At 43.8% G+C, this 19500-nt stretch overlaps 1 protein-coding gene across 2 annotated transcripts in view; it reads right to left on the minus strand.

Moving 5' to 3' along the window:
• LOC139390973 (mastermind-like transcriptional coactivator 1) overlaps positions 1-19500 on the minus strand; it is a 39375-nt gene that overhangs the window by 12181 nt on the left and 7694 nt on the right. For both annotated transcript variants that reach the window (XM_071138408.1, XM_071138409.1), the window contains exon 2: positions 12003-13415. In XM_071138408.1, the coding sequence (XP_070994509.1) occupies positions 12003-13415 (1413 nt within the window). The remainder of the gene's footprint in view (positions 1-12002; positions 13416-19500) is intronic.

Consider the following 19500-nt stretch of genomic DNA (forward strand, 5'->3'; position numbering starts at 1 on the left):
CATTGCGCTGTTTATGACTTCAAGCCTATCAACTCCCGAGATGAGGCTGGTGTAACCGAAGTGAATTGGCTAGCTAGTTAGCGCGCGCTAATTGTCGTTGTGTTGCTGGTTCGAGCCCAGGGAGGAGCGAGGAGAGGGACGGAAGCTATACTGTTACACTGGCAATACTAAAGTGCCTATAAGAACATCCAATAGTCAAAGGTATATGAAATACAAATGGTATAGAGAGAAATTGTCCTATAATTCCTATAATAACTACAACCTAAAACTTCTTACCTGGGAATATTGAAGACTCATGTTAAAAGGAACCACGAGCTTTCATATGTTCTCATGTTCTGAGCAAGGAACTGAAACGTTAGCTTTCTTACATGGCACATATTTTACATGGAACATATTGCACTTTTACTTTCTTCTCCAACACTTTGTTTTTGCATTATTTAAACCAAATTGAACATGTTTCCTTATTTATTTGAGGCTAAATAGATTTTATTGATGTATTATATTAAGTTAAAATAAGTGTTCATTCAGTCTTGTTGTAATTGTCATTATTACAGATAAATAAATAAAAATCGTCCGATTGATCGTATCGGCTTTTATGGTCCTCCAATAATCGGTATTGATATCGGTGTTGAAAAATCATAATCGGTCGACCTCTAGTTATGGCAGATAATATTCACATGGAAAACTCCACAGACCCATTCTAAAATGCTTTCGGAGCCATCATCGACTCAGTGGGTTTTGTCCAACACGTCTCCAGACCTACTCACTGCCACAGTCATACTCTGGACCTAGTTTTGTCCGATGGAAAAAATATTGTGGATCTCAATGTTTTTCCCTCATAGTCCCGGACTATCGGACCACCATTTTATTACATTTGCAATCACAACAAATAATCTTCTCAGACCCCAACAAGGATCAAAAGTCATGCTATAAATTTTCAGACAACCCAAAGATTCCTAGATGCCCTTCCAGCCTCCCTCCACCTTCCTAAGGATGTTACAGTACAAAAATCAGTTAACCACCTAACTGAGGAACTAAATTTAACCTTGCGTAACACCCTAGATGCAGACTTCACCCCTAAAAACAAAAAACACTTGCCACAATAAATTTGCTCTCTGGTATATAGAAAATACCTGAGCCCTGAAGCAAGCTTCCAGAAAATTGGAACGGAAACAGAGCTACACCAAACTGGAAGTCTTCCGACTAGCTTGTAAAGACAGTACAGTAAAATAGTCATCCTATTTTTTCCACCTAATTGAGAATAACAATCCAAAATGTTTTTTTGATACGGTCGCAAAGCTAAATAAAAAGCAGCATTCCCCAAGAGAGGATAGCTTTTACATCAGTGATAAATTCATGAACTTCTTTGACGAAAAGATCATGATCATTAGAACGCCAAGTACGGACTCCTCTTTAAATCTGCGTATTTCTCCAAAGCTCAGTTGTCCTGAGTCTGCACAACACTGCCAGGACCTAGGATCAATGGAGACACTCAAGTTGTATAATCTGGTATCTCTTGACACATTCATGAAAATAGTCATGGCCTCTAAACCGTCAAGCTGCATACTGGACCCTATTCCAACTAAACTACTGAAAGAGCTACTTCCTGTGCTTGGCCCTCCAATGTTGAACATAATAAACAGCTCCCTATCCACCAGATGTGTACCAAACTCACTAAAAGTGGCAGTAATAAAGAATCTATTGAAAAAGCCAAACCTTGACTAAAAAAAAAAAGCTTTAAAAAAAACTATTGCCTATATTGAATCTCCCATTCCTCTCAATTTTAGAAAAAGCTGTTGCGCATCAACTCACTGCTTTCCTGAAGACAAACAATGTATACGAAACACATCAGTCTGGTTTTAGACCCCATCATAGCACTGAGACTGCTCTCGTGAAGGTGGAAAATGACATTTAATGGCGGAAGAACATGGCTCTGCATCTGTCCTCATGCTCCTAGACCTAAGTGCTGCTTTTGATACCATCGATCACTACATTCTTTGAGAGATTAGAATCACAAATTGGTCTACATGGACAAATTCTGGCCCGGTTTAGATCTTATCTGTCGGAACGACATCAGTTTGTCTCTGTGGAGGGTTTGCCCTCTAACAAATCAACTGTACATTTGTGTTCCTCAAGGTTCCGTTTTAGGTCCACTATTGTTTTCATTATATATTTTTAACTCTTGGTGATGTCATTCGGAAACAATGTTAACTTTCACTGCTATGTGGACGATACACAGCTGTATATTCCGATGAATCATGGTGAAGCCCCAATATAGCCTACCCTGGAAGCCTGTGTTTCAGACAGAAGGAAGTGGATGAGGGCAAATGTTTTCCTTTTAAACTCGGACAAAACAGAGACGCTAGTTCTAGGTCCCAAGAAACAAAGATCTTCTGTTGGATCTGACCATTAGTCTTGATGTTTGTACAGTCACCTCAAATAAAATTGAAGGACCTTGGCGTTACTCTGGACCCTGATCTCTTTTGATGAACATAAGAATGTTTCAAGGACAACTTCCCCCACCCCCAGCTTCGTAACATTACAAAAATCTAAAACTTTGTCCAAAAATCCAGAAATTAATCCATGCTTTTGTCACTTCTAGATTAGACTACTGCAATGCTCTACTAAACTTCAGTTAGTGCTAAACACGGCTGCTAGAATCTTGACTAGAACAAAAAAATGGATCATATTACAATATTACATATTGCTAGCCTCTACTGGCTTCCTGTTAAGGCTAGGGCTGATCAAGGTTTACTGCTAACCTACAAAGCATTACATGGGCTTGCTCCAACCCATCTTTCTGATTTGGTCCTGCGTACATACCTACACGTCCCATGTGAGAGATGTAGACAAGGTCTCAACTTTTAAGTCATTATTTAAGACTCATCTCTTCAGTAGGTTCTATGATTGAGTGTAGTCTGGCCCAGGGGTGTGAAGGTGAACGGAAAGTCACTGGAGCGACAAACTTCCCTTGCTGTCTCTGCCTGGCCGGCTCCCCTCTCTTTACTGGGATTCTCTGCCTCTAACCCTATTACGAGCGCTGAGTCACTGGCTTACTGGTGGCTTACTGGTCCACGAGTCACTTGAGTGGGTTGAGTCACTGACATGATCTTCCTGTCCGGGGTTGGCGGCGGCGCACCATAATTTGCAAATCAATTCATAAAAAATCCTACAATGTGATTTTCTGGATTTTTTTCTCTCATTTTGTCTGTCATAGTGTAAGTGTACCTATGATGAAAATCACAGGCCTCTTATCTTTTTAAGTGGGAGAACTTGCACAATTGGTGGCTGACTAAATACTTTTTTGCCCCACTGTATATGAAATCACATTTTTATATGTCGTACCCACAACAGCATTGCGCGTACCCCAGTTTGTGAATACCTGGTATAACTCAATGATACTTATAAAGGACTTAAAGGAAAATGCTAATACAGGTACCACTGACTTGCAATAGATTTGTGCCACAAATACTAAAAAGTAAGCGAAGGTAAACAAAACCAAAGCATGGGATGCTATCATACACTACATATACACAAAAATATGTGGACACCCCTTCAAATTAGTGATTTAAGCTATTTTGCATAAAATCAAGCACACTCCCATGCAATCTCCATAGACAAAAACTGGCAGTAGAATGGCATTACTGAAGAGCTGTGCGTTTCAATGTGGCACCGCCATAGGAATGCCACCTTTCCAACAAGAACATTTGTACAATTTCTACACTGCTAGAGCTGCCCGTCAACTTTAAGTACGGTTATTGTGAAGTGTAATAGTCTAAGAGCAACAACATCTCAGCCACTAAGTGTTAGTCCACACAAGCTCACAGAATAGGACCACTGAAGCGCACAGCGCGAAAAAAATTCTCTCCTTGGTTGCAACACACTAGCGAGTTCTAAACTGCATCTGGAAGCAACGTCAGCACAATAACTGTTCGTCGGGAGCTTTATGAAATGGGTTTCCATGGCCGAGCAGCCGCACACAAGCCTCACCATGGGCAATGCCAAGCATTATCTTTAGTGATGTAAAGCCCGCCGCCACTGGACTCTGGAGCAGTGGAAATGTGTTTGAGTGATGAATCACGCTTTACCATCAGGCAGTCCAGCGGACAAATCTGTTTTTTTAATGGTTCGGGCTAGGCTCCTTAGTTTCAGTGAAGATAAATCTTAAAGCTACAGCATAAAATGACATACTAGACGATTCTGTGCTCCCAACTTTGTTGCAACAGATTGGGGAAGGCCCTTTCCTGTTTCTGCATGACAGTGCCTTCCACACTGACCTTGCACAAAGCAAGGTCCATACAGAAATGGTTTGTCGAGATCAGTGTGGAAGAACTTGACTGGCCTGCACAGAGCCGTGACCTCAACCCCATTGAACACCTTTGGGAAGAATTGTAACGCGGATTGGGAGCCAGACCTAATCACTCAACATCCGTGCCCGACCTCACTAATGCTCTTGGCTGAATGGAAGCAAGTCCCCACAGCAAAGTTCCAACATCTTGTGGAAAGCCTTCCCAGAAGAGTGGAGGCTATTATAGCAGCAGTGGGGGACCAACTTCATATTAATGCCCATGATTTTAGAATGAGATGTTCGACATGCAGGTGTTCACATACTCTTGGTCATGGAGTGTACCTTGTCCATAGACTGCTTACATGGTACTGGGGCCATGTATTTTATTTGGGGGGGGGGGGGGGGGGGGGAGGAGACACGTTACCCCCTTTTTCATAAATAATATCTTCTCATCGCTGCAACTCCCCAACGGGTTCAGGAGAGGCGGAGGTCGAGTCATGAGTCCTTTGATACATGACCCACCCGCCAAACCACGCTTCTTAACAGCAACTCGCTTAACCTGGCAGCCAGCTGCACAAATGTGTCAGAGGAAACAGTTAAACTGATGACCAAAGTCAGCCTGCAGGCGCCTGACCCGCCACAATGAGTCGCTAGTGCACGATAAGCCAAGTAAAGCCCCCCCGGGCCAAACCCTCCCCTAACCCGGACAATGCTTGGCCAATTGTGCGGGCCCTATGGGACTCCCGGTCACAGCCGGTAATGACACAGACTGTGATCGAACCCCAAGCCTTAGTGACGCCGCAACACCGCGATGCAATGCCTTAGACCGCTGTGCCACTCTGGACACACAAATGGGTAATTTTGTAATTTAGGTGAACTATCCCAGAGTTGTCAAATTGGCTAGATATCCTTTGGGTGGTGGACCAATTTGATACACACGGGAAACTATTGAGCGTGAAAAGCCTGACAGCGTTGCAGTTGACACGGGTGCACCTGGCATCTACAACCATACTCCGTTCAATGGGCACCTAAATCTTTTGTCTTGCTCATTCATCCTCTGAATTGCACACACACAATCCATGTCTCTAGACGTAAAAATCCTTCTTTAACCTGTCTCCTCCCCTTCATCTACACTGATTGAAGCAGATTTAACAGGTGACATCAGCAAGGGACCATAGACTGACCAGGTGAAAGCTATGTAATCCAAAGAGCAGGTATTCCTAATGTTTTGTACACTCAGTGTAAACAGTGTTAGGAAAGTATTCAGACCCTTTGACCTTTTCCACATTTTGTTACGTTACAGCCTTATTCTAAAATTGATTTTAGAATCTACATATAATACTCCATAATGACTAAGCAAAAACAGGTTTTTAGAAATGTTTAAAAAGTATTCAGGCCCTTTACTCTGTACTTTGTTGAAGCACCTTTGGCAGCGAATACAGCTTTGAGTCTTCTTGGGTATGACACTACAAGTTAAGCAGCCCTGTATTTGGGGAGATTTTCCCCATTCTTCTCTGAAGATCCTCTAAAGCTCGGTCAGGTTGGATGGGGAGCGTCGGTGCACTGTAATTGTCAGGTCTCTCCAGAGATGTTCGATCAGTTTCAAGTCCGAGCTCTGGCTGGGTCACTCAAGGACATTCAGAGACTTAACCCTAAGTCACTCTAGCATTGTCACTCCTTCATGATGGAAGGTCAACCTTCACCCGTCTTGAGGTCCTGAGCACTCTGGAGCAGGTTTCCATCCATGCTGCCACCACCACCATGACTTACCGTAGGGATGGTGCCAGGTTTCCTCCAGACTTGATGCTTGGTATTCAGGCCAAAGAGTTCAAGCTTGGTTTCATCATACCAAATAATCTTGTTCCTTTAGGTGCCTTTTACTGAGGAGTGTCTTTCGTCTGGCCACTCTACCATGAAACCCTGATTGATAGAATGCTGCAGAGATGGTTGTCCTTCTGGAAGGTTCTCCCATCTCTATAGAGGAACTCTGGAGCTCTGTCAGAGTGACCATAGAGTTGTTAGTCACCTTCCTGACCAAGGCCCTTCTCCCCCGAATGCTCAGTTTGGCCAGGTGGCCAGCTCTAGGAAGAGTCTTGGTGGTTCTAAACTTATTCCATTTATGAATGGAGGCCACTGTGTTCTTGGGGACCTATCAATGCTGCATAATTATTTTGGTACCCTTCCCCAGACATGTGCCTCGACACAATCCTGTCTCGAAACTATGGACAATTCCTTCGACCTCATGGCTTGGTTTTTGCTCTGACATGCACTGTCAACTGTGGGACCTTATATAGACAGGTGTGTGCCTTCCCAAATCATGTCCAATCAATTGAATTTACCACAGGTAGACTCCAATCAAGTTGTAGAAACATCAAGGATTATCAATGTAAACATGATGCACCTGAGCTCAATTTAGAGTCTGTCATTATGGGGTAGTGTGAAGATATATTTTTATTTAGACATTTTAGAATAAGGCTGTAACGTAACAAAATTAGGAAAAAAGGGAAGGGGCCTAAAAACTTTCTGAATGCACTGCATGCATGCATGTGTGTGAGCTAAGGTGCAGAGAATCAAAGCAGGTGGTCAAGTTCAGTTCAACTGCTCTGCAGTCTGATGGAATGTAGATAGAAACTCTCTCTTAGCCTGTTAGTATCATATGGTCGAAATCAATTAGCCTATTTTCTGAGATCAAATTATATTTCAACAAAATGTTGCAGGAAATCTTATGAGTTTCTAACTACAGAAACAATTTCCGAGATGGAACAACCAGTGTTTAGCCTGAGCTTAGTCAGTGTGGCAACCACCTCCATAGAAACGTCTGGAAGATTGGGCAGAGATATCAGGGGTTAGCCTGAGGCCTGGAGCTCCAGCAGGGGTCCGTCCACACACCACAGACACAGTTGAGGGGGAAGAGAGGAACGGAGTCCCCTCTCGCGAGAAAGGAAAAAATACAAGTGGGTTAGCAGCAGCTATATTTAAATAGAGAGAGAGTACTGAGAGGAAGGTGGGGCTACTCCTAAAATACACTGGTGAGGACATGAGTGAGGGGAGGGAGGGATAAATGAAAGGCTGCTTTGTCATGGCTGTCCCCTCCCCAGTCCCCCCCTCCACCACAACCCAAGCCCCCGTGGGAGCCTGCACGCCAGCGCCTTAGCAACCAGCTGCTTGACCCAGACACACACACAGTCCTTTGGAACCATGGGGTCCGTGCCAGACTTGTAAGAACAAAAACTGAGGACAGTGTGTGGGGTTGTTTGTTGACTAACAAAAAACCCTTCTAGGCCCTAGAATCACCATCAACTAGGCCTACAAGCAGTATGCTTCATCCGCGAGGTTGTCAAAAACAATTAGCCGAGGAGGCCTACAACTTCAGTAAGAGTAATTTAAAATGCAGTGAATGCAAGAAATGTACAGTACAATCAAATAATGTGTATGTGTTGATCATAAGTTACCAAATGTAATGCTATTGCTAATCTAGGCTATCAATTGGTCTGTGGTTCTTTACGTAAGCAAAAATGTTGAAAACAAGAGGTCTTTCTTTGGAGCCGTTCTTTAAACTGTAAGGGCAAGCCAGACAACTCCATTGCTCCAAGCTCCATTTTTAACAAGCCCTAATTGTTTACCATTGTTTTGCTTCGACGTGAGACTCCCGTCATTCACCAGCATTGTAGCACTGAGGGAGTGTGTGAACACAACACGGCCTTGGAATGTTCTTTATGCCTCAGTTGTAATGCTATTTGCTGATGTCAGCATAAAACATGCGTTGAGCCTTTCCCTTGTTGGGAATGTGGATGGCTCCAACTCTCCCAGTCACACAGTGTGAAATGAATGTTAGGCTTGGGTGATGACCATAACCAAGTCATGTCCCAAGTCCAAGTCCTTCGTATACACTTGTTGACATCTAGCTTAACAGTTATTCAGAATGCTAATATAGCCTAACCCTCTACTGCACATCGTTGCCCTCAAGTAGGGTTGAATATTATCCCCCTGCTCCAACCAGAGAATAAACCACTTCTCCCGGGTAACCCGGTATTTCGAGCCAAACCCGGAAGTGTCATTCAAAAGAACATATGTCTAGATACAAATTCAAATCTGATGCTACCTGAGCCTGATGAGACACATATTAAATATATTTTATGAGCCCAACATGAACGACATTTAATGAGCCCAAGCCCAAATGATTGTGCCATTATCCAATACATACAGTGCATTGCGAAAGTATTCGGCCCCCTTGAACTTTGCGACCTTTTGCCACATTTCAGGCTTCAAACATAAAGATATAAAACTGTATTTTTTTGTGAAGAATCAACAACAAGTGGGACACAATCATGAAGTGGAACGACATTTATTGGATATTTCAAACTTTTTTAACAAATCAAAAACTGAAAAATTGGGCGTGCAAAATTATTCAGCCCCTTTACTTTCAGTGCAGCAAACTCTCTCCAGAAGTTCAGTGAGGATCTCTGAATGATCCAATGTTGACCTAAATGACTAATGATGATAAATACAATCCACCTGTGTGTAATCAAGTCTCCGTATAAATGCACCTGCACTGTGATAGTCTCAGAGGTCCGTTAAAAGCGCAGAGAGCATCATGAAGAACAAGGAACACACCAGGCAGGTCCGAGATACTGTTGTGAAGAAGTTTAAAGCCGGATTTGGATCCAAAAAGATTTCCCAAGCTTTAAACATCCCAAGGAGCACTGTGCAAGCGATAATATTGAAATGGAAGGAGTATCAGACCACTGCAAATCTACCAAGACCTGGCCGTCCCTCTAAACTTTCAGCTCATACAAGGAGAAGACTGATCAGAGATGCAGCCAAGAGGCCCATGATCACTCTGGATGAACTGCAGAGATCTACAGCTGAGGTGGGAGACTCTGTCCATAGGACAACAATCAGTCGTATATTGCACAAATCTGGCCTTTATGGAAGAGTGGCAAGAAGAAATCCATTTCTTAAAGATATCCATAAAAAGTGTCGTTTAAAGTTTGCCACAAGCCACCTGGGAGACACACCAAACATGTGGAAGAAGGTGCTCTGGTCAGATGAAACCAAAATTGAACTTTTTGGCAACAATGCAAAACGTTATGTTTGGCGTAAAAGCAACACAGCTCATCACCCTGAACACACCATCCCCACTGTCAAACATGGTGGTGGCAGCATCATGGTTTGGGCCTGCTTTTCTTCAGCAGGGACAGGGAAGATGGTTAAAATTGATGGGAAGATGGATGGAGCCAAATACAGGACCATTCTGGAAGAAAACCTGATGGAGTCTGCAAAAGACCTGAGACTGGGACAGAGATTTGTCTTCCAACAAGACAATGATCCAAAACATAAAGCAAAATCTACAATGGAATGGTTCAAAAATAAACTTATCCAGGTGTTAGAATGGCCAAGTCAAAGTCCAGACCTGAATCCAATGGAGAATCTGTGGAAAGAACTGAAAACTGCTGTTCACAAATGCTCTCCATCCAACCTCACTGAGCTCGAGCTGTTTTGCAAGGAGGAATGGGAAAAAATGTCAGTCTCTCGATGTGCAAAACTGATAGAGACATACCCCAAGCGACTTACAGCTGTAATCGCAGCAAAAGGTGGCGCTACAAAGTATTAACTTAAGGGGGCTGAATAATTTTGCACGCCCAATTTTTCAGTTTTTGATTTGTTAAAAAAGTTTGAAATATCCAATAAATGTCGTTCCACTTCATGACAAAAAAATACAGTTTTATATCTTTATGTTTGAAGCCTGAAATGTGGCAAAAGGTCGCAAAGTTCAAGGGGGCCGAATACTTTTGCAAGGCACTGTATATAAGATATAGGCTACTGCACATTACGCACAACAGAAAAACATAAAAGCCCATAGATTTAGATAGGTATATGTTCTCCTGGGTAAATAAATGTAACTAGCTCCAGTAGACTAGATATTTTTTTTGTGTGTGAACTGTATTACTGTACTGTATTATACGGACTGGAATTACACACATCGTTCAAACCATGATAAATCAGAAGACAACATAGGATTCTGGTGCAGCACATGCAACCTACAAAGTCACAAGTGTAGGCTAGCAAATTTTATTTGAATTCTGAAATGGGGCCTACTTGTATAATTAGTAGGCGGACGCACATATACACCTTTCATAATATTTACCATTATTATCTTACCTCTTTCTCCCTCTGTTGCTTCATCCCTTCCTCACCTTCAACAATTAAATAAGTTGCGTTGTCCTCATCTTCATCATTCTAATGACAGTTGAATAATATAGGACATGAATTAGACGCTTTCACTTCTCTTCACTAAGATTGAATGGTTATTGGTCTGAACAAATAACTGCCTACCTCAATCACACGTTCACTCTTCGTTCAAACTACCTGAGAGTTCTATTGAATGCTGTATTTACCATTCAGCAAAAACGAGCTTGCTTCCCTCTTCAGCAGTCTATTGGTAGAAGAAATGCAACAACAAAAATGTCCAGCAAACTCTTGTAATCTAGCTTTTCCTGCATGGGACTCCAAGAGCTAAGGTGTGTTTTTTTTAAAGGAGAGGGCAGCTGAGCAGAGGTGCGTGCATATTGTGCAAAAAAAGAGGCTATAAGTTAGAAGCTTATTATGCATAACCAATCATTAATTAGCTAAATATAAGGCAAACACTGAATTTAATGTTTTACCTGAAAGGGTATGCATGGACATGTACAGTGCACAAAAATACAAAACGCAACATTCATCCCCCCCAATTTTTTTTTTTAAGTTGGTGCCATGTTTCATGAGCTCAAACAAAATATGACACATTTTCCATATGCACTTGAAACCGCTGCACAAATTTGTTTACATCCCTGATAGTGAGCATTTCTCCTTTGCCAAGATAATCCTGATTAAACAGAAGCTGTTTAAACAGCATAATCATTACACAGGTTTACCTTGTGCTGGGGACAACAACAAAAAACACACTAAAATATGCAGTTGTGTCACACAACACAATGCCACAGACGTCTCAAGTTGAGGGAACGTGCAATTGACATGCTGACTGCAAGAATGTCCACCAGAGCTGTTGCCAAAGACTTGAATGTTAATGTTTAATTTCCTACACATGACAATATGTGATGACATGTCTGTAAACAATCCAATGAGGTGCAGAAGTTAGAATGTATCAATTGGGGGAGGGACCTTCTTTAAGGAAGCAAAGCAAAGCAATCTGAGCCCATGGTGTGAAAGAAGGGTACAATACATTTCATTATTTTGCATGTTTAAATACAGATAACTTGAAAATGTACTTGTGTAGGAACCTCTAAAGAAGTATACTGATACTTATCAGGATAATATCATGCTCAATGAAAGATGTGATAATAATGGCCTTTTTGGTCAACATTTACAGGCAAAGGAGCCAAATCAAGCTGTTAAGATAATACCCTCTGATAAAGAAAATATTTGATTGCTATTTTTGTACCCCCATGGCAAAGCTTGAACATTATCAGAAAGACTAAAACTTCCCAAAAATAGGATGGAAGTTTTTTTTTTAATGAAAAACCAGAATGTGTGCAGTAGAGTGCTGATATTGATGTTTCTATTTGGATCCTTGACTCTAATCACTAAGCTTTTGACTCTGCTATAGAATACATTTTAAGCCAACACTATGGTATCAAAGCTAGTCAAATAGAAATAATGAGAACTCTTGTGATAATTGCCATGGTGAGTTGTAGAGAATGAGCTGCAGTCTTACCTGGCCGTGGGGTAGGTGTGGTCTGAAGGGCAGGCCTTGCTTCTGCTTCATCTGCTGCTGCTGCCTGAGAAGCGATAGCATCACCGCCTTGTTCTGGCTCTGGGCACTAGGCGGGCCCCGTGGTGGCCCCTGGGTCGCCGCCTCGTAGTGGGACAGGGGCTTGGTGTTGCTGTAGTTGAGCATTGCAGAGCCCGGGCCCCCAGGGCCTGCTGCTGCAGGGTGGCTGAGCAGGGCACCTGGTCCTGCGACAGGGTGGCCAAGCATGTTGGGGTGGGGGCCCCCGGGCTGCAGGTACCCGCCGGCTGCAGCTTTGGGTGAGCCCTTGTTGGGCTGTACGGGTATCATCAGCTGGGGCTTGTTGGGGAAGTCCTGGGGGTATAGGGAGGGGCTGGTGGGCTTCTCCAGGCCGTAGGAGCCCCCTAGGGGGCTTCGAGACGGGGCCGACTGGGGGGGCCAAGACTGAGGGTGGGATCCAGTTGTGTGGAATTTGGGTGCTTGCTGCGGTTGTTGCTGTTTTTGGTTTTGCTGCGGTTTCTGAGCGTGTTGCTGCTGTTGAAGTTGGGATTGCATCTGCTGGGCTCTCTGTTGATGTGCGGCTAGCTGTTGGAGCTGCTGGGCAGGGGACAGGTCTTTGGAGACAGGCCCCGGGGGGAGGTGGTGGTTCTGGGGAGGGAGTTGCCTGGATGGGGGAGGCTGCTGGCTGAGGGGTTGGGACAGGGCCGGGGAGGAGGCAGTGGTGGTAGCCGCTGCCGGTGAGCGCTGCATGGGCGGCCCCGATGACGTTGGCCTAACATGCGGCGAGCCGGTGCCAGAGTCTTGCTCGAAAGCAGAGGAGGCCGGGGAGAACTCAGTCTTAATGCTGGCCAGGTCTGGAGGCAGGAGGCCTCCCTGTGAGGTTCCCCCTCCCTGCGTTGCTCCCCCAGACTGTGCACATGTCCCTGGGGTGGGTCCGGCCAGCTCAGGGGAGTCCTTGCGATCCTCAAAGCCATCGTTGAGGATGTCCTGGATGTCCTCATAGGCCACAGAGCGGTTGAGCTCCTCCATGAGCTCCATCCACTCCTGCTCGTTGAGGTTGAGGTCAGGGAAGAGGCTGTTGCTGGCTCCGCCCCCTGACGGCAGCATGCAGGGCAAGATGTCATCCATGGGCTCCTGCTTCATCTCTTTGAGCAAGAACTCCTGCTCCCCCGAGGAGTCCCCACCGGGCTCACCACCAGGCCGGTGGATCCCGTTGGGTATGAGCGAGTCAGCGCTGATGCCGTGCTTGGAGTCCAGAGGCGAGTGAGTGGGGATGCCGCCGTTGGATGGGTCATTGTCCAGGCAGGACTTCTTGGACGGGGGGTAGCCATCGCTGAAGCCGTTGACTTGAACAGGGGAGCTGGCGCTCTCCAGCTTCCTCTTCACCGACTCCTGCAACTAGAGCAAACAACGACAAACATTAGTACCACACAATCAACATACATGCTGAATACTACCACACTGCATTTGACTGAGATTGTCACCAGAGGCCAAGTTCAATCAATAAAGTGGAGATAAAGCTAAGATAAATACCTGGGTGAACACATGAAGATATGCTTAATGGTTCTGGAACATCACTGGTGTTGCAAGGTTAACCAAAACTACGGTACTTTGAATCTATAACTTTTTGGGTACTGTAAAATGTGTCTCATGGGGCGGCAGGTAACCTAGGGGTTAGAGCGTTGGACTAGTAACCGAAAGGTTGCAAGATCGAATCCCCGAGCTGACAAGGTAAAAATATGTTGTTTTGCCCCTGAACAAGGCAGTTAACCCACTGTTCCTAGGCCGTCATAGAAAATAAGAATTTGTTAACTTACTTGCCTAGTTAAATAAAGGTAAAAAAAAATATGTATAAATAATCTACTGATCGAGAGGATCAAGTCCGTCAGCGCAGCCGATGTCCCCTTAGATATAGCACACCGTGCCTGCTCCACTTACTCATTGGTAGCTCTAGCCTATCCCGAGGAACCACTGCACCCACTCAGAGTCTGGGGTGCATCACCAATTATGCTGCACAGACGTTAACCCACTTGACTAATGCAACACAGCATAAATGTTGAAACGTAAATTGTCGTTTGCAACACAGGCTAGAACACTTTACAATGTGGGGGAAAACAACGTGAGAATTTCACTACACTCTCAATAACATCTGCTAAATATGTGCATGCGACCAATAAAATGTGATTTGATTTGAATGCAAGAAGATACCGGTAGCTTCCACCTCTGTAGGCTAACTTTCCTTGCTAGCTTACAGCTGAAGCTAACATCAATTCACTACTCTAGTACCTCGTTTGTGATAACACAAACTATTTCTGATTTCAAAGCTGATTGAATGAATAAAGTTTTTGGTGACACCTAGTCGCCCCAACTTACATATCTCCCAGTTAAGATAGTGAATTTGAGACTCGAGCCAATATTATGTGGTATACAGACACGAGCCCCAACCCTATCAATGTTACCCATCTCTGTTTTACTGCAACAATGCCACTGAAATCATAGGCCGCACGCCGATCTGGCATCGTCTAACACCCTCACACCCCCGGAGGAGAGAAAGGGAGAGAGCAGCTAGTCTAGTGACTCATTCCAGTGCTTTATGAACCTGAAAAACTGGTCCGTCTTCCCCCTGCTCCCCTCCCCACCTTCTTCTGAGCAACCACCACTGCTGCTACAACTACCACCACCAACCTGAATCCACATGAAACTAATTAGCATGTGTATAGGCGGAGTAGGACCTACAACAAAAGAGCTAGCGCCAGGGCCAAGGAGGGGAGCATGCTGAATTACAAACACTGGGGCCAGCACTGACAGCGTGCCCGTTTTGCCTTTGAAGCCACCGGCATGGCCACAATGGGCCTCCCTGGATTGTGCAGGTGCGGAACAGAGCGGCGAGCTGGGGGGGCGTTTATAGTACAAGCGTTTAACCTCATACTTACTGGCCAGGCTGGAGCGGAGCCCTGTTAATAGGTTACGGACAGGCGAGTTGGCTTGCTAGCATTGTGCCACAAGCGGGCTAGTTAGCACTGGGAATTTAGACATGTTTTAGTAACTGACATGATGCCTAGGTTGTGATGTGCATCAGCAAAAGAGTCAAGTTCCGCCCAGTGGCTTGATACACACCCCAGCGGAAGCGCTCATTATGTGGCACCAGGAATGGGCACTGAGAGCAATGATGAGCCAAAGGCTCAGAGCAGTGGGCAGAGTTGGATTTAATACTCCTGAGTCATCATTCAGAGGCTTGTCATTGTCCTATTGCAGCTGTGGGCCAAATTGTGGGTAGCGGCCAATTCCTACTGAGCCGTAACTGAGGCCTGGGTTGTGGCTTAAAAACAGTACTTGTTTCTCAGAGACTGAAGAGGTCACAGAGGCAAAATGATTCAGGTGGGGTCATTACACCCACTTACATGTACAGTGCTTACAGTGCTGTGAAAATATTTTGCTCCTTCCTAATTCTCTACTTTAGCATATTGTTTTATACTGATTGTTATCAGATCTTAAACCAAAACCTAGTAGTAGATAAAGGGAACATGAGTGAACAATACTTATTTCATTTTTTCATAAACAAAGTTATGCAACACCCACTACCCCCGTGTGAAAAACGATGCCACTTTTAGCCGCAATGACTCCAACCAAACGCTCCCTTTAGTTGTTGATCAGTCTCGTACGTCACTGTAGAGGAATTTTGGCCCACTCTTCCATGCAGAACTACTGTAACTCAGCGACAATTTGTGGGTTTTCAATAGAGGTCGACCGATTAATCAGAATGGACGATTAATTAGGGCCGGTTTCAAATTTTCATAACAATCGGAAATCAGTATTTTTGGACACCGATTTGGCCATTTGTTTTTCACCTTTATTTAACTAGGCAAGTCAGTTAAGAACACATTCTTATTTTCAATGACGGCCATGGAACGGTGGGTTAACTGCCTAGTTCAGGGGCAGAATGACAGATTTTTACCTTGTCAGCTCGGGGATTCAATCTTAACGCTGCTTCGAGGGTCGCTGTTGTCGATGTGTTCCTGGTTCGAGCCCAGGTAGGGGCGAGGAGAGGGGCGGAAGCTATACTGTTACACTGGCAATACTAAAGTGCCTATAAGAATATCCAATAGTCAAAGGTACAGTGCCTTGCGAAAGTATTCGGCCCCCTTGAACTTTGCGACCTTTTGCCACATTTCAGGCTTCAAACATAAAGATATAAAACTGTATTTTTTTGTGAAGAATCAACAACAAGTGGGACACAATCATGAAGTGGAACGACATTTATTGGATATTTCAAACTTTTTTAACAATTCAAAAACTGAAAAATTGGGCGTGCAAAATTATTCAGCCCCCTTAAGTTAATACTTTGTAGCGCCACCTTTTGCTGCGATTACAGCTGTAAGTCGCTTGGGGTATGTCTCTATCAGTTTTGCACATCGAGAGACTGAAATTTTTTCCCATTCCTCCTTGCAAAACAGCTCGAGTTCAGTGAGGTTGGATGGAGAGCATTTGTGAACAGCAGTTATCAGTTCTTTCCACAGATTCTCGATTGGATTCAGGTCTGGACTTTGACTTGGCCATTCTAACACCTGGATATGTTTATTTTTGAACCATTCCATTGTAGATTTTGCTTTATGTTTTGGATCATTGTCTTGTTGGAAGACAAATCTCCGTCCCAGTCTCAGGTCTTTTGCAGACTCCATCAGGTTTTCTTCCAGAATGGTCCTGTATTTGGCTCCATCCATCTTCCCATCAATTTTAACCATCTTCCCTGTCCCTGCTGAAGAAAAGCAGGCTCAAACCATTATGCTGCCACCACCATGTTTGACAGTGGGGATGGTGTGTTCAGCTGTGTTGCTTTTACGCCAAACATAACGTTTTGCATTGTTGCCAAAAAGTTCAATTTTGGTTTCATCTGACCAGAGCACCTTCTTCCACATGTTTGGTGTGTCTCCCAGGTGGCTTGTGGCAAACTTTAAACGACACTTTTTATGGATATCTTTAAGAAATGGATTTCTTCTTGCCACTCTTCCATAAAGGCCAGATTTGTGCAATATACGACTGATTGTTGTCCTATGGACAGAGTCTCCCACCTCAGCTGTAGATCTCTGCAGTTCATCCAGAGTGATCATGGGCCTCTTGGCTGCATCTCTGATCAGTCTTCTCCTTGTATGAGCTGAAAGTTTAGAGGGACGGCCAGGTCTTGGTAGATTTGCAGTGGTCTGATACTCCTTCCATTTCAATATTATCGCTTGCACAGTGCTCCTTGGGATGTTTAAAGCTTGGGAAATCTTTTTGGATCCAAATCCGGCTTTAAACTTCTTCACAACAGTATCTCGGACCTGCCTGGTGTGTTCCTTGTTCTTCATGATGCTCTCTGCGCTTTTAACGGACCTCTGAGACTATCACAGTGCAGGTGCATTTATACGGAGACTTGATTACACACAGGTGGATTGTATTTATCATCATTAGTCATTTAGGTCAACATTGGATCATTCAGAGATCCTCACTGAACTTCTGGAGAGAGTTTGCTGCACTGAAAGTAAAGGGGCTGAATAATTTTGCACGCCCAATTTTTCAGTTTTTGATTTGTTAAAAAAGTTTGAAATATCCAATAAATGTCGTTCCACTTCATGATTGTGTCCCACTTGTTGTTGATTCTTCACAAAAAAATACAGTTTTATATCTTTATGTTTGAAGCCTGAAATGTGGCAAAAGGTCGCAAAGTTCAAGGGGGCCGAATACTTTCGCAAGGCACTGTATATGAAATACAAATGGTATAGAGAGAAATTGTCCTATAATTCCTATAATAACTACAACCTAAAACTTCTTACCTGGGAATATTGAAGACTCATGTTAAAAGGAACCACGAGCTTTCATATGTTCTCATGTTCTGAGCAAGGAACTGAAACGTTAGCTTTCTTACATGGTACATATTGCACTTTTACTTTCTTCTCCAACACTTTGTTTTTGCAACATTTAAACCAAATTGAACATGTTTCATTATTTATTTGAGGCTAAATTGATTTATTGATGTATTATATTATGTTAAAATAAGTGTTCATTCAGTATTGTTGTAATTGTAAAAAATGACCTAAACCTCAAAATGTTCTCATAATATATCCACAAACTCTTTAGAAATGTTTTGGCTGGGAAGCATGCCTTTAATCATCACTGAAAACAATGGAGGAAGCAGGTGTCCCCCCCACAGTTGATTAGAAGTTAATTGAGCCACACTAGTCTTAGACTGTTCTCTCTGCTTCCGCATGGCAAGCTTTGCCCAAGCTCCAAGTCTCGATCCAAGAGGCTTCTAAACAAGCCATCAGACTCCTGATCTAAGCAAATGTCTATCCCAGACTATTTGCATTGTCCCCCCCCACCCCTTTTACACTGCTGCTACTCTGTTAATCATCTACAAATAGTCACTTTAATAACTCTACCTATATGTACATATTACCTCGACCAACCGGTACCCCCGCACAATGACTCTGTACCGGCACCCCCTGTTTATATAGCTTCGCTATTGTTATTTTACTGCTGCTCTTTAATTATTTGTTACTTTTATTTCTCACCTTGTTTTGGTATTTTTTTCTTAAAACCGCATTGTTGGTTAAGGGCTTGTAAGTAAGCATTTCACTGTAAGGTGCTTGATTGATTTTGAAAAGAAACAGGCCTAGATAGACTGCACAAAATAGCAATGTAAAACATGTAAAGTGTTGGTCCCATGTTTCATGAGCTGAAATAAAAGATCCCAGATGCACAAAAAGCTTATTTCTCAAACATTTTGTGCACAAAATTTTTACATCCCCGTTTGTGAGCATTTCTCCTTTGTCAAGATAATCCATCCATCTGACAGGTGTGGCATATCAAGATGCTGATTAAACAGCATGATCATTACAGGTTCACCTTGTGCTGTGGACAATAATGCCACTAAAATGTGCCGTTTCGTAACAATGCCACAGATGTCTCAAGTTGGAGCGTGCAAATGGCATGCTGACTGCAGGAATGTCCACCAGAGCTGTTACCAGATAATTTAATCATAAATTCTCTACCATAAGCCGCCTCCGTCGTTTTGTGAGAATTTGGCAATGCGTCCAACCGGCATCACAACCGCAGACCACATGTAACCTTGCACAGCCCAGGACCTCCACATCTGGCTTCCTCACCTATAGGGTTGTCTGAGACCAGCCACCCAGATAGCTGATGAAACAGTTTGCACAACCGGTTTGCTGATGTCAACGGTGTGAACAGAGTGCCCAATGGTGGCGGTAGGGTTATGGCATGGGCAGGTATAAGCTACGGACAACGAACACAATTGCATTTTATCGATGGCAAATTGAATGCACAGAGATACCGTGAGGAGATCCTGAGGCCCCTTGTCGTGCCATTCATCCGCCGCCATCATCTCGTGTTTCAACGTGATAATGTCGCACGGATCTGTACACAATTTCTGGAAGCTGAAAATGTCCCAGTTCTTTCATGGCATACATACTCAGACATGTCACCC

The sequence above is a fragment of the Oncorhynchus clarkii genome, chromosome 31, assembly GCF_045791955.1.
Source record: "Oncorhynchus clarkii lewisi isolate Uvic-CL-2024 chromosome 31, UVic_Ocla_1.0, whole genome shotgun sequence".
Lineage (NCBI taxonomy): Eukaryota > Metazoa > Chordata > Actinopteri > Salmoniformes > Salmonidae > Oncorhynchus > Oncorhynchus clarkii.